Source organism: Pagrus pagrus, assembly GCF_965226575.1.
Source record: "Pagrus pagrus genome assembly, chromosome: 12".
Taxonomy (NCBI): domain Eukaryota; kingdom Metazoa; phylum Chordata; class Actinopteri; order Spariformes; family Sparidae; genus Pagrus; species Pagrus pagrus.
In genome coordinates this window covers 6,668,905-6,691,775 of record NC_140196.1, presented here as the reverse complement: position 1 = coordinate 6,691,775, position 22,871 = coordinate 6,668,905, and the positions used below count along the sequence as shown (strand labels likewise).

General features: G+C 43.3%; 2 protein-coding genes across 2 annotated transcripts in view; both read right to left on the bottom strand.

Moving 5' to 3' along the window:
• Nucleotides 1-408: 408 nt before the first annotated feature.
• On the bottom strand, nucleotides 409-17,899 carry LOC311266787 (protein unc-13 homolog A-like). Its single transcript, XM_084369321.1, has 28 exons — nucleotides 17,830-17,899; nucleotides 17,522-17,741; nucleotides 16,573-16,800; nucleotides 16,122-16,263; nucleotides 15,799-15,968; nucleotides 15,509-15,624; nucleotides 14,396-14,559; nucleotides 14,060-14,213; nucleotides 13,699-13,767; nucleotides 13,387-13,476; nucleotides 12,235-12,369; nucleotides 11,987-12,114; nucleotides 11,089-11,174; nucleotides 10,871-10,997; nucleotides 10,678-10,774; nucleotides 9,557-9,700; nucleotides 9,383-9,460; nucleotides 8,858-8,935; nucleotides 8,685-8,773; nucleotides 8,434-8,577; nucleotides 7,778-7,901; nucleotides 7,070-7,126; nucleotides 6,879-6,959; nucleotides 5,903-6,050; nucleotides 5,364-5,420; nucleotides 4,504-4,590; nucleotides 4,243-4,399; nucleotides 409-3,529 (listed from the first exon to the last, which is right to left on the bottom strand). Exons 1-28 carry the CDS (start codon nucleotides 17,860-17,862, stop codon nucleotides 3,241-3,243), a joined length of 3,492 nt encoding a protein of 1,163 aa, XP_084225447.1. The 5' UTR covers nucleotides 17,863-17,899; the 3' UTR covers nucleotides 409-3,240.
• LOC311266033 (uncharacterized protein) overlaps nucleotides 17,882-22,871 on the bottom strand; it is a gene marked incomplete at its 3' end in the record, with an annotated part of 20,223 nt that continues 15,233 nt past the window's right edge. Inside the window, exons 10-15 of the mRNA XM_084368218.1 lie at nucleotides 21,396-22,496; nucleotides 21,180-21,282; nucleotides 19,881-19,924; nucleotides 18,411-18,489; nucleotides 17,998-18,007; nucleotides 17,882-17,904 (exon numbers count right to left, since the gene is read on the bottom strand). Coding sequence (XP_084224344.1) covers nucleotides 17,882-17,904; nucleotides 17,998-18,007; nucleotides 18,411-18,489; nucleotides 19,881-19,924; nucleotides 21,180-21,282; nucleotides 21,396-22,496 — 1,360 coding nt within the window. The remainder of the gene's footprint in view (nucleotides 17,905-17,997; nucleotides 18,008-18,410; nucleotides 18,490-19,880; nucleotides 19,925-21,179; nucleotides 21,283-21,395; nucleotides 22,497-22,871) is intronic.

Sequence of the window (22,871 nt, the reverse complement as noted above, 5' to 3'; positions counted from 1 at the left end):
TAAGTCGACTCATAATGGCACACACACACACACACACACACACACACACAAATATATGTATAATTTACTTTAACCTGTGCTCTTGATACTACTAAAGGGTCACTACACCAACTTAAAGTGTTTGGGAGTAATACTACTATGTGAATTGCCTCCAGTGATGTCACTCAGTGGCTGAAGTGCACTGTGGGTAATGTAGGCACCATGTTTTGGAAAGCAGTCTGGCACTGATAACACATTTGAATTCATAATGTTTAAAAACAAATGGTATAAATCGATACAGCAGAACCAGAGATATCACCTTTTTCATTCCATGCCGCCTACATTACCCACAATGCAATGAGTGACATCGCTGGATTTTATTTTATTTTAAGATGTAACGAATCACAGCAGGAATAATAAAAACAGCCGTTTAGATTGTGACACAAATGTCCTTTTAATAGGAAGCAGATCACAATCAGGCTGCATTCCAGTTTCCACTTCATCCTCATTAAAGAACGATCGATAATGATAAGAAACAAATTAGAAACATCCTCAGTAGAAAATAATTCTCTCATGCGAGTTCTGTGTTCACACTACATTCATATTGGTTACAGATGACGTATTCACAAGCCTTTTATAAAACAAAAAACATTGATGACTTATCATTACAGAGCTTCAATTAAATTAAAAACAAAAACAAACAGTGAAAACAAAAAGAGGAACATCAAAGAGACACGTGCTGGCACGATAAAGTTTCCCATCATGCAATTGTAAGTTGATTCTATTCACAGGGTGGGCGTCATTGGTCTCCACAGAGTTGTGTCGGCGTGCATGCATGCATGTGTGTCATCTTACATGTGCCCTTTTGTGCTTGAGCAGAGGTCGGTGTGGATGTGTGTGTGTGTGTGTGTGTGTGGTGCGTGTATGTGTGTGTGCAGCAGTAGGTGTTTGTGTGCGTACATACACGAAGCAGGCAAACCAACGAGCCCCAAACTGCTCATTATTTTGTTGTTGTTGCTTTTGTCTCGAGTCCTGGGATTACTTCGACAACACAAACGATGTAACTGCACTGAGCGGTCAATGTGGCGGAAAAGCTCCTTTTTTTAAAAAAAAAAGGGGCTAGTTCACCCGCAAATCAAGCATGATTGAACCCATGATCGGTTTTATTTCAGGGGAATTTGGACGCCCAAATTAAAAAAAAAAGGCATGACTTGGTGTCCCCAAGCTATCCCTTTGACCGCAGGAAGAAGGCTCTGCTGAGGCTGAATAACATTCAGAAGCTTTGTTTTTTTGGTAAGAAATGTTTCAGTAAAGACAACATGTGACAGGCCAGCAGTGACATCTGGTGCAGCTCCACACGGTTTCACAGCGGCTTCACTCACTGTCACCGACATCATTTCACAGAAGACACCACAAGACGAGCGAGGACTGCGAGTGTGTAAAGAGGTTCATTTTTACGCACATGACGAGACTGAAACTAATACTGGAACATAAACGCTTGGCGGTGACTCTGATGGCTTCTTTCTTTGTTAATAAAAAAACAACAAAACAAACAAACTTGAGATCCGCTTCGTGCAAATTTGGTCCTGCTAAAGGCAAAACACGTTTCCTTCTCTCTTATTCAAAAAATGTGTGAGAAAAAGCTTTTCCAAGAGGAATGGGGATTTTTATGACTCCGTAAATAAAAAATATCTCAGCGATTTACATACAAACACAAGAAAGAATCATAAGTTTCCCATTCCTCGGATCTGGATATTGCAGTTTTGCTGTGGTTATATTGACAGCGCATTACATTTTGGGGTATGTAGGTACAGTATATTGCTCACAATCTCAGAGCCCATTTTTTATTTTTTTTTGCACACGCTCACAACCTTCACACACACATGCACGCACACAATAACAAAAGACACAGCAGTGTTCACATAGGGCTCGTTCTTCATAAAAACCACTATTGCCTTAAAGAGATGGGTTTGGATAACGTGTGCAGGAGGGAGGGAGGTCGGGGTGAGTCCTTCAGGCTTCCTGTGGTTCCTCCAGACTTTCTTGAGTGTGTGGCCGAGCAGGTGGACGACGAGGGGGCACGCGGGGTTTGAAACCTCGCGGGTCACTTTGCCAACAGAAGCGTGGACGGCATGTATTAGTGCGTAAACTGACATCCCAGTCCACTGATCCCGTAGCCCTTTTTTTTTTTTCTTTTAGGAGTTAATGTGCACTCTAGGGGTGTGGATGTGTTCGACACTGGGGTATTGCTCCGGTTTGTTGTGACGTGAAGCAGAAAATGTAACAAAAAAAGAAAGAAAAAACAAAAAAACGCCACAACTTTCGCTTCTATCAACACATCACACATCAGGCTCAGCGTCTCTCCACCGTTGGTGTGTTTTTTTTAGGTTAGTCAGGTCATGATTATTATAAAAACCTTATTGTACGAGGGGTTATATATGCACCATGCTCACACAGGTAAAATACTGGAGGCACCCATCTTTTTATGTGGGAGGGGGAGTGAATCACAGTGTTCCTGGGGTCAACATGCAGGACGTTCGTACATTTACAGGACAGACTAGCGGTGATGTCGCCCCTGGAGACTGATCTAAGGTCAGTTTGTTGTGTGTTTTTCTTCTTTATTTGGGATTTTTGGGGCAAATAGGAAGCTGATCTTAGATCTGTGCCTGAACTCCACCTGAACACAACACATCACACCGTGTGGGGGGGAGGGGGGGGACTACGCAGAGCAAACAACGGGAGAGTATGACGGACTGGAAGAACGACACACAGTCAGGCAGGCAAGCGGACAACGAAGAGGACGGACGGACGGACGGAGGGACAGAGCATAGCTAGGCAAGGACTGCTCTCCTGAAGACACAGAGAAGCAAAAGTGCAAAGTGGTCGTTCTTGAGCTATTCACATGGTTTTCGTTGTTCTGCGCTGTTTTTTCTATCACGTGTACAGCGTATAAAAGGTGTGATGTGTTTTTAGGAAAGACTGAGTGAACGACTGACGAGTGCTGCTAACGTGAGGCTAACCCTAAACTGAGAGAGGAGAGCTGTGGAAATATTTCAAAATTAAATATGATCTTTATAAACATATTCCTCCATGTTTGCATTGATAACATTGCGATGTAAATGTTGCATAATGTATGCAGATATATGTACAATAGAGCGTTTTCATGAGTGTGCTTGTGTATTGCACATGGTTGTCTATCTATGAAGGTGTGAGTACTATATGTGTGCATAATACTACGTCTATCACACACTGTGTCCCCCCTCAGCTGCGGCCCTCCTCGGCCGAGCGCTGGTCTGACTTGAGCTTGACGAACTCTTTCGCCACGTCGTCGTTGTTGCGCTGGGAGAGGATGCGCAGCACCGTCAGGCCTGTCTCGTCCATGTGGACGCGTCGGCCCAGCGGCATCCAGCAGGTGACGCTGCCCTTGCTGGCTATGTCCTTCACCTGCAGCACGCCCATGCCCACGGTGCGGTCCTCTCTGGCGAAGCAGTAGTCCTTCACACACACCTGCAGCTCGTAGCTCTCTGGACCGACCTCGGTGCCCAAGGAGCTGAAACAAGACAGAATTGCATCCATGATTTAGTTCACGCATTCAAGAATTGAGCAATTTAAACTCTTCTGGTGCATTTAAAGATATAATATGTTAGATTTCCACTGTAAAATGTCTAAAAACAACTATTTTAATCAAGGTAACGTGTCATTTGTTTGCCTGTCGCTATAACTTCTGAGTAAACGCCAGATGATTCGTCACAGAGTGAGGAAGGACGTCCCGAACATAACGTGAATAAAACTTTAATACGTTACCTCCTCTGACAACATTTCTGTTGTCTTTCTCAAACTACTGGCTACATTGCTCCTCTCAATTTCCGGTGTTACTGCTCTGTTTGCTCTGTGAATTAATTTCATACGAATAGAGACAGACGGCCATCTAAATGGGCATAAATGAGCCTTCTTTTGTCTTTTGTTTTTATTGCTTTGATAGAGAGACCCCCTAGAGACAAATAAAACTTTACATTGTGCGTTTAAGTCGACCACTTAACCAGTCCCAGCCGTCTGGACTAGCAAAATTAAGTTGCAGCCTGCAGCTTTTCAAATTCATATGTGTTGTTTTTATCTTATTGTCTTCTCTGTATTTATTTAAGGTATTTTGTCTGTCGTGTGTTGTCCCGTCCAGCCAGTTACCAAAGCAATAGCATAGATTTAACTGAACAGGAAGCTGAAAGAAAGAGAAATCAATCAGCAGCAGAAATGGCGAACACTCACTACTGGACGCTTTCGGCGAATTTGGGCGACCAGGTGTTGTTCTTGGACTTTGTGGCAAATTTCCTCTTCTTGTCACTGAGGTGAGGACCGATGATGTAGACTTCGACGAAAGGCCTGAAGCCCTGCGCTTTCCATTTCAGGTCATTAGCAGCCACCACTGGAGGATCAAAGTAGGTTGAGTTAAAGCGGGAAGAGACGAGAAGTACAGACTAATAACTGAGAGGTATCACAGAAATGGGACAGTCTGTTCTGCTTTCTCACCTTTCACATTGATCTTGTGTTCTCCATTAGGCTGGGGCAGGATGTCCACGCACATGACCACCTCGCCGACCGCATCCACTCCGGACGCTGTACAGACACACACAGTAAGTGGTCCATTGTGTTTGTTTGCCCATTTGGCTCTGGATGGCCATAATGTAGCACAGCTGAGATATATGACTTGAAGAAAATGGGATGCATCAGCAGATTGTGAACTAAATATAAACATGCACAAACTACACACACACACAGATGCACACACACACAGACACACACACAGGTTCTCTGTGATAATCAGATGAGCAGGGCTTGGCTGGGTAGAGCAGATTTTGTGCCAGCTCTAATGCTGAGCAAACAGCAAACTGTAATGCAGCAATGGCTGGTAATTCGTTCTTAACACTCTCTTGACGCTGAAGGGAAAAATAAAAAAAAGGAGACGAAACTGAAAAAACAAACAAACCGCAACACAAGTTTCCTTGGAAAAGCTCCTTTCTCTCCCTCTTTCATCGTGTCTTGCACATCCTACGCTCTCCTTGATCTCAAGTCGCTGCTGTTTTCACCTGGTCAGCTGTTTGAATTTCTGCATGCACTCTACATATGTAACAAGCTTCATCTACCGCAAGCGGTCCTCTGCAAAAGTCGTGCCTTTTCTCAATTAACTGACAGAAAAAGAGTTCAAACAGGAAGCCAAAAGGAGGAAAAACAAGTAGAAAGAGAGAGAGTCGGGGCTGTGCCGAGGGGCTAACGCTGCTTGCTGTCTCGGGTTATCTGTGGTTGATGACAGTTTGATCACACAGATGTCTGAGCCGCTGCGGGTTGCTCGGGGGGACATGCAGATTTTACATAACACTGCTGACACGTACGTTTCTCCGGTGGCGTGTCTTCGTTGGCCGTGCACCTGATGCCTTTTCCTCCGTGGACTGAGAGGAGACAGAGGAGAGTCAGCGTCAGAAGATGGCAAACAAAGCATCCATACAACTTTTCAAATGCTGCAAATAAAGACTAAAGAGCTGGAGCTGATGGTTTAAAGACCTCGGTAACAATGATGTCCTTGACATGGAAGTTTCTATAATTCCCCTTTTCTGCTCATCTTAAATCCATCTGTGGGTCTTTAGCATCATATTGTATATAAATAAAAGCAGTAAATGCAAATTGTAGTTTTGGTGTTGCCACTGTACTTCACTGAAGGAATGAATTAAACATTTTCTTCCAACACTGTAAGCGAGTTATTCTGTTTAATCTCATAATCCCATTTAATTCCATAAGCCGACGTTACAGTAAGAAAAAGCAGTGGAGCTCTTTGAGGGTAACTGAAAGCATTTTTGTGTGAAATTGTTTGAACCCGCTGTGCGACAGTGTTTGTGTGTGTGTGTATTTGTGTGTTTGCCGTCTGAAGTCGTACCCTGAGCGCTCTGCGAGAGGACAAACTTCCTGATGAGCTTGTCTGTGGCCTGCGTGTACAGAGACAGGGCGTAGCGCAGAGACTGCAGGTCTGGACTCTTTTCCAAGAAGGTTTTCTTCAGGCCCACACCGCCGGCGTGGAAGTATTGCTGCGTGAACAGATGAGACATGACATGTGCTTATAGTAGAAGGCGGGCGGAGGCACAGACAGACGGAAGGACACAGAGAGCTCGAAGTGGACGATTTGTGACAAAACTGTTTAGTAGAGCGGAACAACCTCATCAGCTTTGGAGCTACAGAGCAGCGGTGTGATGGTCTGAACCTCTAAACCTGCACTGATGTTCACCAAACAGGCAGTTGCAGTATCAGCTGAGTGCTGTTAAGTATTAAAACTATAACATTTTGATTCTATTGATGTTTAAGATGTCCAAATTTGAATGTTTTGATCAGAAAAAATTCAGAAGAATATTTAAGGGGAGATGTATCAGGTGATGACATCATTTTTACATGCAGTGGTTAAGTTTTGGATTTCAAGCTCTTCTCTTCTTTCAGATTAGTGGGAAGAAAAAGTCCGATACAAATACATATTCAGGGTGTTCTGGACATTTATGCATATATTTAAAGTTACTACAAGAAACGTTCAGCTTTTGTTGATGCTGGCGGCCTCTTTGGACAAAAAATGACAAAGGAGAAACGAAGTAAACTTTGTTTTAGTGTCGTAATGTACCACCAGACTAAAGAGCAGTTTCTTTCCTCTGGCTGTGAGACTTTTCAATTCATCCTCAGCACCGCACTATTAATAAATAGTTTTTATTTGATTAATCATTCTGAAATTTAACACATACCAAACTTTGAATTAGACTTTATCCTACACAAACCATGGAAGAAACACAGAGTACTGTAAATTTTTATAAAAGTAAGAATCAAGAACACCTATTTACTGTCAGCTTCTGCTTGTGTAACACATCATAAAATACCTTAATAGTGTCCAGTGCCAGCTCTATGACTGCACACTGTTTTGGAGTCAAAGCTTTGGCCTCCTCTCTTCCCATGTGCTCCTGCAGGACAGATCAAACAAAGGAGTCAGCCTACACCACAGTTACTACTGTTGTTGCTTACATCTGAAATACATTTACTCTGTCTGGCTTTTTATTGCCGTTTTCATCACCTTGAGTTTGGACAGCTGGCCCAGCTCCTTAGCAGCGTTGAAGATCATCTGAGTGCCCTGTTGTGGAGAGACGCACAGACGAGTGAGAACGGTGCGGAGGGGAGGAAAGAGCGGTGTTTGAGAGGTGTCTGCAGAGTGAGGGGTGAGTTCAGTGAGACAGACAGCTGCAGATACAAGAAGTTTGAAGAGTGAGGGGGGAGAGAGTTCTGTCCTCATTTATATATGTTTCAATTAAACATTCACAAATAACAAGTGTCATCTTGGTAGACAGAGAAGGTTCAGGTGCTTTGGTGTACAGACAGTCAGTATTACAGGGACTCATGGGCAGGTAATGTTGCCTCTGGTGCACCGTGCTGCCGTTTCAATCATGTTTTGATGCACTGATATCCACAGAGAAGAAGAACGAATTGTTTAAAAAAAAGAACGACAAAGGCTACAGATGGTGGTGTTGAGGCTCCTGTTAAAAATAGAGTGTTTCTTCATGCTGACAAAGGCTACACACTCACGCAAACACACGCACAAACACACACATACTTACAATAACCTAAAAGAGGAAGGAAAGGGAGAGAGAATGGAGTAACGGCAGGACAGATGGGTTAATGTACAATCACAGTGGCACCCAGCAATGAAAAGCAATGAAATTCAGAAGCAGAGAAGAAGAAAAAAGGTGAGGAAAAGAGGACTGAATGTTGTTTTTTAATCACATACCGTCTGGTCAGTGAGTGTGGGAAGCACAATTGTTTTTTCCATCGTGTTCATCACTAGTTTCCACAGCTCCTTCAGCACTCTCTTCAGGACTGTCTTCTCACAGATCTTGGCAAACAGCGACAGGCTGAAAGAAAAACACACAATCCCTCAACATGGAGGCAAAACACACATTTTCATTTATTTATAGTGAGTGTGTGTGTGTGTCTGTTGGGGCCGTGGTAACTTCAGCGTTTGAAATGATAAAAATAGGAGTATGCACGCACAGCCAAACCAGAAGAAGAAAAGGTGCTGAGTTCAAAGTGAGCAAAAAATGAAACAAAGAAAAAGTCGAGCACACTGCAGAGCGGCAGCATCTATTTATTTAATGCACCAACGTAGAGACGTCTCGAGCAAAAAACTGCTTTTCGTCAGGCTGATGATGATGAAGAGCACTGTTTTGTTCCATAACTTGAGTGTTTGAGTTCATTCATAAATGTATAAACAGTCTAGTTTATAATAAGTGTTTTATTACAAGTGTCCCAGCGATACTTGAGTTTTAATATCAAAACAAAATCTTCTTCAGTCGTTTAGTTTGAGGAAAATATTTTTTTCCAGAATTTTTGAGACACATTTCAAATCCTAAACAGCGCTGATGTTTGACACCCAGCCGCACTTACTTGCTGTCCAGGAAGTCCATGATGGGCTGCAGGACGTTGTCGGCCTCCTGGACCACACTGCCGTTGGCCGGCACAGTCTGCCCTTTGACCTGGGCTAGGATGTCTCCCATCTGCCTCACGTTGTCCTCGATCTGGGGCTGGAAACTACATCACCACATAAAAAAGAACAACATAAAAACAGGCCCTGAACTCAGCTGCAGAGAAGGTCGCAGCACTTCTTAATCCCACACAGGTATCAAACAGACGCCCACCTGACAGCGAAAATGCGGCTGAGGTCGTCCATGACGCTGTTGAGTTTGTTCTGCAGCTCCTTGAGGAAGTCGCTAGCCTCCAGGTTGAGCTGGATGAAGACAAAACGGGATGAACACAGGAGCCATGTTGTGTTTGGGTAATCATAACAATAACTGCATGTATGGACACTCACATCTTTTCCTCCCATGGCCTCAAACATCTTCTCCAGCTGAACTCTGAGCTGCTGGATGTTATTGATGATGATACATGGCTGAGGGGAGACAGAGAAAAATCATTACACACACACTTCTCTCTCCCTTTCCTGTCTGCTCCCAGCGTTTTATTGTAATCAATCAAGGTTAGTCCTTCTAACTTTTTTTATTGCTTCTTTGGCGAAAACACTCCTGGTGATGTGAGGCAGGAGAAGCAGGAGTTTTCAGTAATTACTGCTCCTCTGGGGGCTCCTGGCCTCTGTGGGAGCTCAGCCCACCACATTCAGCTAATTACACAGCCCCAATTCACTTTGAGACACTGCAACCTGGCCACGGCTATTACAATGAAGAGCGGTTTATTATGCTGGAACTAATCAACCTGACCACATACACCAAACTGCGTACATCTTAAAACCAAGTCTCGATGGTGCTCAGATTAAACCATTTATCCGAGCGCTGCTGTTTGTTCCACTGATAGAAATTTCCATCTTGGAACAAACACCTACCACTTTCTCCTTCTTGACATGGTTTGGAAAGTCCTTTGCGATGATGTCAGCGTAAGACAGCAGGACGTTGCCGATTGTCTGAGAGAAACAAAACAAAATAAAGGAATGAGTGCACAGTTACAGCGAGAACTTAATCACACTCAGGTAAAGAGAGCGCTGGCAGGTGAAAGTCACCTTGGCGAATCTCTTCATGTAGTTGCCCACGATCTGAGGGTCGGGACACTCCAGTTTGCGGATGATTTCAAAGCTCTGATTGAGCTGGGAGAACACGTCCACCACGGAGCAGGAGAACAAAGCGTGCTCTGATGTGACCTGGAACTGAAGAGAGAAACAACCAGAGGGGGAAAAAGCATGAGAAGCTGCTCTGCGGCGGTGCTGATGCTACAGCACAGTGATCTGACTAACACCGAAAGTGACGGGTTTGATTCCCCCGGCGACAGCGGCGTTACGTATCAAAGACAATGAAACTGACCCCGCTTCAGTTGCGTGTAACTGCAATTATTTGCGAAGTGATTCCTCTGAAAGCGCTTGGATGAGCGCCATGGAGCCGATCACACGGTTATGATGGGGAGCAGGGCCCTCATTAACAGCCCGGCCATTAGCGAATACTGTGATGGTATGTGACTGTGAGTGGGGACCACTTTTTTGCTGACACAGGGATGCAGAAGCTGCCTCTGGCGACAGTAATTGGACCCAAAGGATTCCTGACATATGAGCCGGGAGAATCTTCAGCTGCTTTGTATCGACCCTCCTGCTGCGTGGATGTTTAGGTGTGAGCGAGAGTATGAGACACCGCGTGGTATGTGTGTGTGTGTGTGTACGTACTTTTTTGCCTGTGGTATTGAGTCATTATTGATTGCCTTGAGGCCTTCAACTTGCTCTTCTCAGCCTGAAATGTGCTGAGTCAGGGGAGATGATGTGAATTGCTTGAATTTGCATGAGAAATGCATGAATAATTTTCTTGGATTTGAGGATGCTGCAGGTAGGAGGTCAGATTTAAACTTTCATACCGTATTTTATTACAGCCTCAGCAGAATTGAATTGTTGTATTGAAGTGAAACTTTAGTGTCACATGACCGCCAGTGTCTTTTCTTTTTCTTCTGCACGCTTTGTTAAAGAAAACTGACATCATTCGTTGAAGGACTAGCTCGACGATTTGGGAAATGTGCTTATTTCCTTTCCTTCCGCTCCGAGAGTTAGTTTAACAACAGAGAAAACATTGTTTCTTTTGTGACAACGCCCATTAGCTTGCTTGTAAACATTTTCCAGTGATGAATACAGATGAGAGCAGTTACCCCGTCTTTTTTGTCCCTCTCCAGGGCTCCATGTAGAAAATCTCGGGACACTTCTTCATTCTCGTCCAGCCACATGATGACAAATGGTTCAAACCAACTGCAGAAGAAGGACGGAGGAGAGAGAACATGAGTCTCTGCACCACAGCGGTAAATGTACAAGGGAAGGCCTGGATGCTGCTTATATGATACTTACGCTGGATATTCAGGAACGTGCTTCTGGAAAGTGGTGAGCTCCTTGCAGTACTCGTTATAGAGCCACTTGACCTTGAAGTGCAAGTTCATATAATCCGCGCTTTTACACAGGCGGTTCTTCTCATGCTCTGAATATCAAAAGAGAAAGAAAAAAATGAGGAAAGTCGCACTTCAACACATGACACGGCCCATCCCAACAACACACGGTGAAACACCTACCCTCCATGGCGTATTTCATATCTTGTGCAAACATATTCCACATGACCTCGGCACTGATCTTGCCCACGTTCAGTTCCTGGGGAAACCTGTAAAAAGGCAGCGCTCTGCGTTAAATCCAGCTCCGGTAATGGTACTCTATTATTTAACGACATAACCCAGCCTCATTTTTATTTAACTCCATCAATGTTACATCTGTATATTTTTAGCAGACACAGAAAAATGCAACAGAGAAGTACTAAACATTTTAAGTTTATATATTTAGATATCATAAGTATTAATTTAACAGTTTTAAAAAGTGGCATCCAACAACCAAAGTGGTTCATGTACAGGGATTACCTGTCTATATACATACAGGCTTCATGTTTGCTGTCAGTGCACATCACAGGTGCAAACATACACAGCATTATAATACAGAAGGATATTGTTGTTGGATGCTTTTGTTTTTTTTACAGTTTGATGTGCTTAGATATTGTGAACACACGTCTGTTATTTTCCAGCTCAGAACTGACAGGACACACCCTGTGGCTTCAAAACAAACAAAGGCTGTTTGTTTGTCTTTTAGTCTGTTTCTGTTTCTCTTCTTTCTCTGACACTTCCATCCTCATATTCTATTGCTTTAGGTATTTATTTTACCTTTAAACAAATCCCATAGGGCTGTTATCTTATAAAGTTTCTCTGCCCTTGAAGTCTGAACTGCCTCTCCTCCTCCACCCACGACTCCTCCTCCAACAAAATGTACCAAAAAATGTGCAAAAAAGCAATCAAAAGTCAACTTCTACAATTTATGTCACAAAAAATAACAACATTGTCCAGAGCACAGCGAGAGAAAGGGTTAAGAAAGGGGCGACTCCCACGAAAAATCAGGAGTGTTTGCATGCATGTATGACCAGAGACTCACTGATTAAGGCAAGGAGTGTAGGAGTTCTTGTCCTCCTCTATGATGGAGACGATGAGGGTGATGAGTTTGGACCAGAAGTCGAGGTTCTTGATGCTGGGACCCTGCTCATCCGGAGGGACTGCCTTCGACTGAAGACACAAAGAGATAATGAGCTCACATCTTAGCAGCTGTGTTCATCGAGAATCTCTTTGTAGTGAGAGCAATAAGACTCTTAATTGCATCATCTGCAAACACACACACAGACTTACAGGGTCTGTCTGATATTCCCTGTTGTAGAGGTCATGGCAGTTGTTGAAAATGTACTCGTAGGTGGAGTTCAGACAGGCTTTCACGCAGTCCTTCACCACCTGGCTCGCCCTGGGGGGACTCTGCAGCTCCTGGACCTGAAAACAAATGTTACAAAAAACATGGTTGAATCCAATTCGCCTCAAAGATACACACACACGCGCAGTCTCAGCAGGTGGTTATCTCAGTGGGAATTTAACCATAAACTCACTGAGCGGCACAAACTGTACCAAAATACATTAACACCCTGACACACACACACACACAGTTTCATGGTAATAGCTTCAGTTTGGATAGGTTAATGTTAAGTTTATGCCCGAGGCTACTTTACAGAAAGTATTGGAAAATTGTGTTTATTTTAGAGTTGAGTGCTACTGTGAAGACAAGTTGTGAAACTTGTTTCCCAGTCAACGCTAGATCTTTCCAGAACCTAATAACCACATGGTTTTTATTATAACCATGATAATGAAGCAGCCATGATCCAACCATGATCTGCCCCCTAAAGGTAATTACATTTTAGTCTTGCCAAAAAAAACCCTCCACACTGTGTCACTGTTTGAGAAACGTCCAGCTTCATTATCATTCTGCTCTAGGAGATCTGGGGCAGTGCTAAGCCCAGGATGCAATGACAGATCCCCTGAAAAATAGAGCTTGTTTTGTTCGTGGGGAGACAACCAGGTTAGAGTAACTTGTCGATTGCAGTGTGTAGATTGCTAGCTCGGAGGTTGTTTTCCATAGGGACGAGGATTTTGAAATCGCTACCACATAAATAACAAGAGAGGAAAATTCAGGCTGAAATAATGAAAGACGTACATCAACAGTTTACCTCCGTTGAATCAAACTAATCAAATGTTGACCACAGCATGGTCGGAGGGGACTTCTGGTGATGTGGACCGAGTAACAGTGTTGTGGTGTGAGCTCCTGCATTTTCGGTGCAAAATATCCCGACTTTCACATCTGGTTCAGCCCAAACTGACTCAAAACACGGTTAGAAGTTTATGTGATGTCTTTAGAGCACTTCTGGGGCAAAGCTCGGGTTAAAATGGCTGCTAAATCTGCTAAAAAGAGGTAATAAAAAGAAAAGAAAAGAAAAGAAAAGAAAATAATTTTTTTACCTTCATCCTGAAGAATGTGATGCTCGTCAAGAGATCAACTGTGGACTTGAGGTCTTGTAGTCTTTCAGGGCTGCTGGCTGGGAAGTTGTTCTGAAAGTACGTTCACAAGCAAAGATTACAAACAGCACAAAATGTTCACTTTCGTTTAAATAGTTTCTCTTTCTTCAGGTAGTGAGATAAAGGAAATATCAGCAGTGAACATATCAAGACAAAATCATTTTCATCTCAGGCCCAGAACAGAAGAGAGGCATGCCAATACATGTACACACAGATTGTTTTGTATTCGTTATGATTAGGAGAAGCGGTCAGTACCCGGTACATGGACAGGTCGATCCTCAGGGAGTTGTGCAGCTGATCCAGCAGTTTGACAAACCTCTCCTTCTGCACAGGAAAAGACACACAAACAGAACAAACCACTCAGAAACTCACCACAGCTGAAAAGATAACCGGTTACCATCCGAGTAAAGAAACCCGAGGTCAGATCTGATAAGGCTCAGCTGATTGGATGTTTGGAGAAGTAGGCAGAACCACAGTGTCATCTACAGCCACAGAGGGAACAACAGCTAGTCCTTTCTAAGGAGTTTTTAAAAGCAATCTTCAGTTATAATATGAGACCCCCTCTAGTACAGAGTCACACATATGATGAAGGGAGAAATATTCATCAGGGACTCACGCCAAAGTTTGATGCAGCAAATCTGTCCGAGGCAGAAACATTGTTGGAGGACTGGGTGGTGTGGGCGTAGTAAGCGTTGATGTTGGCGAGCAGGGTGCTCATCACAGCTGGCACTCCGGGGCACATGTACTTAGATGACAAGCAGGCAAAGTGGCTGTTGGTTGGAAGTGGCAAAAAGAAGACATTTATTGGATTTACTTGCTCCTGACACTCGTGTATTGAAACAAATAATAAACTATACTTATTATCTAAGTGTGTTGGTAAGTGAAGTCAAATTTAATCTTTCCTATTTAACTTTAAAAGTCAAACATTCAGAGTAATGGATGAGGGACTGACGTCATGGCCTGGTAGATGGACTCGACTCCGTATCTCATGGCAAACTCGTCCACTATCTCCTGAGCCGTCTCTTCAAAGTACACCTTCCAGGCGTCATCCCCTTTGGCATCGGGGATCTTCACGACGCCGCCGTTCTGCTCCTCAGTTGTGTACTGGAACAGATGCTGGACAAAGACAAAGGACAGGTACAGATGTTTTTGTGCCTTAGGCTATTATAATTATTATCAGTGTTAGCTTGAGAAGTAAAAGTAAATTGTTAAAAACATGAATACATATCAAATACATGTAGTCTTTAGCCTATAATAGCCTTTAATTACGTCATATGGGAAACTTTGAGGTAACACAAAGCAACACGCTCATGTGTTTGACTGCGCAAATATTTATGATATGACTTTAAAATGATCTGTTTTCTTCTCAAAGACAGAAATGTTTGGTTTATGTCAACATATGTCATAGTGTTATGTCTTCAGTTTTAGACACGTTGAAGCTGATTGAATTTTGAATGATGTAAACCAACACAACAAACCTTTTCTACTTCTGTCTGTGATACATGTAAAGAACAATGTTGAAAACTAGGAATGCATGCAAGTCTCTGCAAGTCTCTCCTGTCGTGGAAATAACATATTAGTATGCATACATTTTTTGTGATGGCCCGCTGGCAGATACAGACACACAGTGCTCAAAATGTTCACAATCACAGGGCAAACTATGAAAGCTACTTACTCAACGATCCAAATTGCATGTCCAATTTAAGGATCTTCTTATTCGCTAGGACAGTCTCATATTAGAAAGTCATATCCCCCTATCTTGGTGAAAATGGCTCAATAATTCCAGACAATCACTAATGACTTCAACTGTTAAATCGTTACAAAAATCCCAACGTTCGCAACTATTTTTTCTTATATAAAGGTGGCACATTTCCCGGGGTAGAAAGGCAGAAACAGAGAATTTACAAGGTGATTGATTGTGTTAATGTGAACCCCAGAATTAAATTGACTGGAACTAATAAACTCTGAATAGCCGGTTGCTCTTGCATATTTAATGTTACATTTCATGTGCAAATAATCACAAGAACAGTTGGAAGATTCCCACCAGACGTCCCCTCGGACTGACCTCATGCAGACAGGTGTACTGGACATGGTAAGGAGCGACCGTCTCCTCTCCTTTGATCTCCACACTTATGTGCATCCGGATGGCTCCCGACACAGCAGACTTATCAGTTCTCTTGTCTGTCGAATGAAAGTAAGATATACATGCCTCCTTATTCGGCTGAAATCTGTTCCATCTACGAGAGACAAGCGCTTCAATTATCTGTTTCTTGTTCTGTTATCTCTGCGCGACTTGCTGCTCCTCTCATCCGTCTCTAATTCACCATCTTCTCTTCTCTTATCTTGAAAACTCACCCAGGTTGTACCAAACGTCCATCTCGCCGCTCAGAGTCCGGACTTCGATGATGGTTTGACCCAGGAAGTCGTCGCTCTCGCGTTTGAACCTCTGTTTCACGCGTGACTTGATGTCGTCATCCTCGTCCCACACGCGCACCTTGATGCGGTCTGATGAGTTGTGGCATTCACTGGATGAGGCAGAATTGTGAAGTATTGTGAGTATTTATGATCCAAAAACATAAAAATAGGGTTCGCAAATTCATTTTTGCTGACATATTATCGTAAGTTAGTCATTACATTAGCAGTTTCAATTGTTATAGATGAGTTTCCACTGTACTCACAAGTGGAAGTTTTCTTCCCAGACAGGGTTGAGGTTGCCGTAGATGGTCTTCGTTCTCTTCTTGGTCTTCCCAACTTGAACAGTTACATAAGGATCACTGGAGCCTGTTTTGTCCTTCGCCTGCAGGCCCTGAGCACAAACCACTGAGGAAGAGACATAGAGACATTTCAACAAAGACCTACACAGCTGTCTAAAGAATATATAAATAATAATAAAAATGATATTTGTCAGTTATTTATTATTTTTTTATCAACAGCAGCAAAAGAAAACAGCTGCATTTTTGCCAAGAACCATTACATTTATACCACAAACATACGGTATATTATCAACAGCATGTCAGTTTTATTTATATAAGCCAAATTCACAAATCACACATTTACTTCAGTGTGCTGTTTGATCTGTACAACATATGACACCTTCAATAAGTAAAAAAGAAAAAACTTTTTACTCACCCGTGATGCTGATCTTTGCCGACCATTTGGAAGTCCCATCTAACACGCTCTGCTTGATTTGTTTCATCTGCGTGCCGTGCCCAGTTTTGTCGAGGCCGAACACTTCCTGGATTTGCTCAAAGATTTCTGGTTTGTTCCTCTCTCTGATCTTCATGCGGTCCTTCAGGACCATGATGATGTTCTGGGTTCGGTCCTCCGCCCCGTGCTTGGAGCTCTTCTCTGCAGCTCCTGATGAGACGGATGAATGAAGAGAGGGACGTAGGAAGAACAGTTTTTAGTGTAAATTATATTCAAGACAAACACAAACCCCTAAAAAATATGTGTTTATGCTAAAGTCTAGTAGCTCATCTTCTGCTTCTCTCCAATACATGTCATTAAAGCTAAGGGCCGAGTTAAGATAGCATCAGATCAATTTTGAAAGTCATTTCCCTGCCAGGGATCAAACCCCAAACCTCCCAATATTATGGTGGAAACTGGATCCACTTAGCCACAGCTGTGGTCAGGAAAAAGGAAACAGTTGGAGAGTAAAAGACCAACAGATGTCTTTGGCGTCAAGATCTTATAAGACTCTTTGGAGACAGCAGAGCGATGAATTATGCATTGCGTAGATTGACTCCAAAATCAGAATGGGAATTGGAAAAGTCACCCCTTGTGGAGCAGAATTAGACAAAGCAGTGTGGATGCAAAGGCTATGGGAGGAAGGAAGAAAGAGAGAGAGGAGAGAGGCAGGGGTATGACAGCACATTACTCAGGAGATAAATTGGAAAGGAAGAGGGAGGAGAATGTGAGAGTGGATAGAGGACAAGAATAATGGGATGTCAATCGGGCAGAAGGATACAGAGGAGGAGCTAAAAGAGGTTTGTGTGGACTCCTGTGTACTAAAATAAAAATAGATGCAGAAGCTTAAAAGTGGGTTTTTTGTGCATGTGATGACTCAGCGATTCCTTACTCTGCAGACAGTCAGCATTGAGCAGATCCTGACACTTGTCGTGGCATTTGACGCCACACTCGGAGCAGCGCATGCCTTGCCGGGCGATACCCCAAAGCAGCCCCTCGCATTCGTAGCAGTAGGTGGGGGTGGTGGCCGTCCACACCTCAAAGTTGTGTGGCGTGGTGGAGGAGATGGGGTAGATCAGAGCCTGCAGGGTCTTTTTATAAACGTGACTTTTCTGCAAACACATGGAGATGAGACATGTCAGTGTGACACCAGCAGTGATTAAAGGTCAGAAGATACTGAACGGAGGTGAAGAAACCCACCAGCTCTTCATTGCCGAGGGTGGTGGACGCCATGGCGGAGGTGATTCCAGCCTTACGGGAGTTCTGAACTAGAGACTGAGAACAAGAGGGCGAATGAAAAGTGTTTGTTTGAATGTGAACTAAACAATGAAATTCAGATTTATGTTTCTTTAAGGGCTAAAATAGTACTTACCATTGCCTGATGAGACCAGGCAGAGATTAAACAGGAGAGGAAAGAGACAAACATGTGAGGTTATTTTAGGAATTTCAAACAACAAGCTGTGTTTGTAATTCATTGAGTGTGAGTATGTGAGCTGCAATGACAGCTACGCCCTAACCTCTATCAGGGAACAGTGTACTGTATTGATTAATGACTGTAGTTAGATTAACACCACAGATTTGCAAGCATTTGATTTATCAGCAAATCAGCATGAGTTACCATAATGAGCATTTTCACTTTGGATTACAGAATAAATAATAATGCAATAATATTTAGATGTTTTCAGAGTTAGAAACACTAACTACAAACCATAATGGTTCAAGAGCACATCACAAAGTTGTTGTATATTATGATTGCACGTGTGTCCGTGTTTGTTTCTCACCAGATCTCTGACAAGAGGAATGGCTTTCCTCTTGCGCAGGTCAGGCATGCTGTCAATACTGTAGAGTGCACCTCCCATTCTGAATAAGGAAAGTATGGACCGTTATACATTCGTATAAACATGTGCATCAATATTTACAATAGCTGAAAAAATAACACATAATGTAACACATTTTCCCTATATCAAAAAACTGCAGCTTCGGCAATCTATATTATGCTGTTGGCCTTATTACGATCCCGATTCTATTTTGATTAATTATGCAGCCCTATAAGGGTACATTAAGTATCATGTAATGCATGTATGAAAAAGCATGAATTAATTCTCTTTTACTTCACGAACTATCAGGAGTGTACAAGAATTCACAGGATCTCATGCATGACTTAATTAATGCAACTACTAAGGTATTTCACCCAGTGATTTATGATGTTCACACGATCAGTCACAGCAGTACACACGTGTTGTAATCAAGATTAACTAAGCACTACTTCTTCATTATCACGCTCTTCATATAAACTGGTGACTTCATCCTTTTTAACGCTGATGTGTAACATATGATTACTAGTGGCATTATAGTGAAATCGTATGTGCCAACCATTTGTTGCTTATGCATTATTAATACATGTTTTCTTTTTCTTTTCCTAACTCAATAATTGAAATGGAGTCAAAATTATAATTTCGAAATATACAGAAGGGCTGCCTTTATTTAAAGGGCCACTTTCATCACTTATTTTTCTATGATATTTATTTATTTTTACACTATTTTTTTCATTTATTTTTACAGTAAAAGAACTTGAAAGCGGTGACGTGACCAGACTGGAACTGAACCCGGACATCATTTTTCCATTTTTGTCCAAACGGGACTAGCTGGATTTGGGCTTGCATATGAAGAAGACATGAATGAATTCATGCTTTCTCATGCACCCATAATTCATTAACCCTTACCAGGAAGTGCAACCAATATCTTTCTATGTCTTACTTGGGGGCAGATATAATTCCCTCTGTCATTGTTTCTAATGCTACTCCAGTCAAGGACTTTTTCTAGAGAGTTTAATTACGCAGGCTGCCTCGTCTCAAACAGCGACAATCACACTCCACACACCTGGCTATAATTGCTGGGTTTCAATTTGGCTAACGTAGCACTTGTTCAGTATGCAGCCTCAGTTCCACTCTGAGGTTTGCCTCATCTACAAATGACCTGCCAGCTAAGTCAGGGCAGCCCACCGCTGTTCAATACTCACTGGCCAAATGCCATGAGCTGAATAAGACTGTGGATCAGAATGAAAAGGAACGGAGGATTCCCGGACTAAAGAAGGGCATTTTCAATCTAAAGCAGTGGTGGCAGGTTTCTACGGTGATCTGAGGATAATTTAAATTGAGTTTAAATTCTGGAGTTATTGCATTAGCTTGACTAAGACACGGTGTGATATATAATGTGGTACATGTAAGGGACAGCACATTACAGACACTCACCCTCCTTTACCGAACCACAGCGAGCTGGAGGTTTCTCCTCGGGCCTGAGGGAGACAAAGAAGGAACGTCAGAAGAGGAAACAATCTAAAGTTTATCCCTGTAGCCTTTTCTAGCATTCATATACTGTAGGAACGCTGCACTTTAATTATCTGACCATGAAACTGCTATATTGGGCTGTTCACAACTTAAATCCCATTCCACGTTTGTGTTATTGCATTGGTGGTTGGGTCAGTGATGCCTTACTTAAAAATCTTCCAAGGGTTTACAAGATTTGTACAACTGGGAAATAAAGCTAGTTATTATACTTGTATATGGATCATATGTCTTGGCAGATTTCTTCAATTATTCAGGAAATGTTATCCTTATTCTGTCAATATAGAAAACATAAACTGGTTATGTAACTATGCAGAAAACACCTTGCGTAAATTACTAAATCAAATATGTTTTTGGAGAATCTGATGCTTATAATCAGACAGCTCTTACAACAAAAAAGTTCAGATTGCTATGACGATGAATGAGTGGAGTGAAGGTGCCTCAAGACATCAGTTGCACGCATTTCCTTTTATCTCTCAAGCTACCAATCAGGTTGTACCTACCTGTCAGCATGCTCCAATGATGGCCGAGCAAAGTGCATGCGAGTGTCACTATGGCAATGACATGAAACTGGAAAGAAAACAAAGTGGGTCGGCACAAACAAACAAAAAAAAAAGACAAACGAAAGGAAGCCAAATGTACAAAAAAAAAAAAACGCAACGCGACACACATCAACATAAACATCGAAGCAAGTGATTAATTCTCTGCACAACTGAATTCAAACGTAATGAACAGCAACATAACATGTGAGCAAAATATGCAAGTGAAAACTGGTCAAGCAAAACTTAATGTGCATAATCAAATCAAGCAGTTTTGTCAAGGAGTGGTGTGGTGCTGCACCCAAACTAAAATAAAACGTGTGCTGTCTGTGGAGCCATCGGTGTTTTTACTTTCAGAAAACCAAAACGAAGCAATCATAGAATATGAAACACATTAAGGCTGCTTTCTGGTGTCTAGCAAAAAGCACCATTAAAATAGAACTGAAGAACTTGCTGCATGTACCCTGTCTTTGCACATAAATAATGCACTGCACATACATATTTCAAAGACCTGGTAGACACTTTTAGAGTCTCTTGAACTCCGGTATATCTTTTGGATTACAGGGTGGAGTTGAATCCGGCCTCCAGCTCTGGGACTCCAACTGGACTGTAGTGGAGGACTGGACTGGAATTTAAAACCAGATTTGGGATGAACTTGTGATCTTACCTCCCGCAGCTGTTCTAAGACTTTATTGTAGAGCCTTAGCCAGTTTTCTTTGGCTCTGACTGCTGGGTCCACTGGCTCCTTGGGCTCCTCTATGACTGGAGGACTAAAACAGCAAACAACAGTGTTTCATTCTTCAGCTGATACATTTCTAGGATTGTTGTTCAAACACTTCTAATCTATTTTAAGTTCATCGATCTGACTCCATTTCACTCCTACCTCTCAGGCAGCATCTCCGTTTCCTCTTCTGGCGTTGGCGGCCTGCTCTCTTCAAAATGCTCCTCTGTCTCCTCCATGGGGAACTCCTCCTCTTGCTGAGCCGGGGGCGTCCTGGCCTCCTTCTCCATCATCGTTTCCTCTTCTAGCCATGGCTCTTCTTCTAGCTGGAGAGCCTGGTCCTCGGGGGCTGCTGACTTCTCTGTGGCAGGGCCGTTGAGATGGGATTGAGGCTGCCCGGAGGAGGGGGTCTGTTGGGAGGAAGGGCCCATGGCAGTGGATGGTGGCTGGGAGGCTGCGTTAGCCATGGTGGCTGGGTGGGACGGAGGCATAGCATTGGCTGCAGCAGACTGCTGCTGTTGAGATACGGCTGAGGCTGGAGGGTGAGACTGGGCAGGCTGTGCGGTGGGGACAGAAGACAGGAAAGTAGAGGCCAAACCTGTGACTGCAGCTGTTAAAGGTTTGGCCATAGAGAAGAAGGAAGTGGCAGACGGGGCTGCCTGGGGCTGGGGCTGTGTTTGGGGCTGGGCTTGTTTAGGTGGTTGGGCTGTTGGTTGACCAGGAGGTGGTTGTGCTGATGGGGCCGTGCCAGGAGGATGAGACTGGTTGGATGTTTGGTTAGGGGGTTGAGTAGGAGGCTGCTGTTGGTGTAAAGAGGGCTGTTTCTCTAGAGGAGGTCTGGAGCTGGGCACATCTAAACCTGCGGGGGCTGTTGATGTTGGGGTGGGTGTGAATGGAGGCTCCATGTCCTCACTGAGGGTCCCATCCAAATTATACAAATCCTCATCATCATACATCATCTCCTCATCCTCGTAGAGGCCTTCCTCTTCTCCCTCATACAGTCCTCCATCATCCTCCTCATACAGAGCTGCCTCCTCTCCTCCATCTTTGCTGTAGCCGCCCTCATCGCTGTACGCCCCCTGGGTCTCATCGGGGTCCCAGTCTGGAGAGCCTTTACTGTAGCTGACCGAGGAGTGGCAGGAGTGGTAGGAGTCGTTCTCGTCGTAAGGGTCCCTCTCTCCGTACTCGCCGCCATAGTCCTCCTCGCTCAGCTGACTGCTGCACCGACTCAACTCTGCAGAGGAGGCATAGCTCCCCGAGGGACTGGAGGGAGGAGGAGAGAAGTGAAAATAGAAACAGAGTTAAGTTGCAAGACCAGTTTCCCAGGCGAGACTGATTGTTAAAGTATTTAACAAGGATACAGTTTTATAATGAACATAGAGACACTCACGTGTACATGTGTATAATGAATGGTTCACCCTCCCTTTATGAAGCATAATCACAAAAATGCTTACATAGCATCATATTAGAGCACTTTATGGCCTGTACGCTTTGTACTCTTTCGGGCAGCCCCACTTAAAACCTTTTCTACATGTCTCAGGGTGGCCAGGAATAATGCTGATGGCTAATCGATGAAATACAAGAGTACCAGACAAGCAGCAAGAAATAGAGCTGAACAGAAAGGTGAGAGGCCTCCAG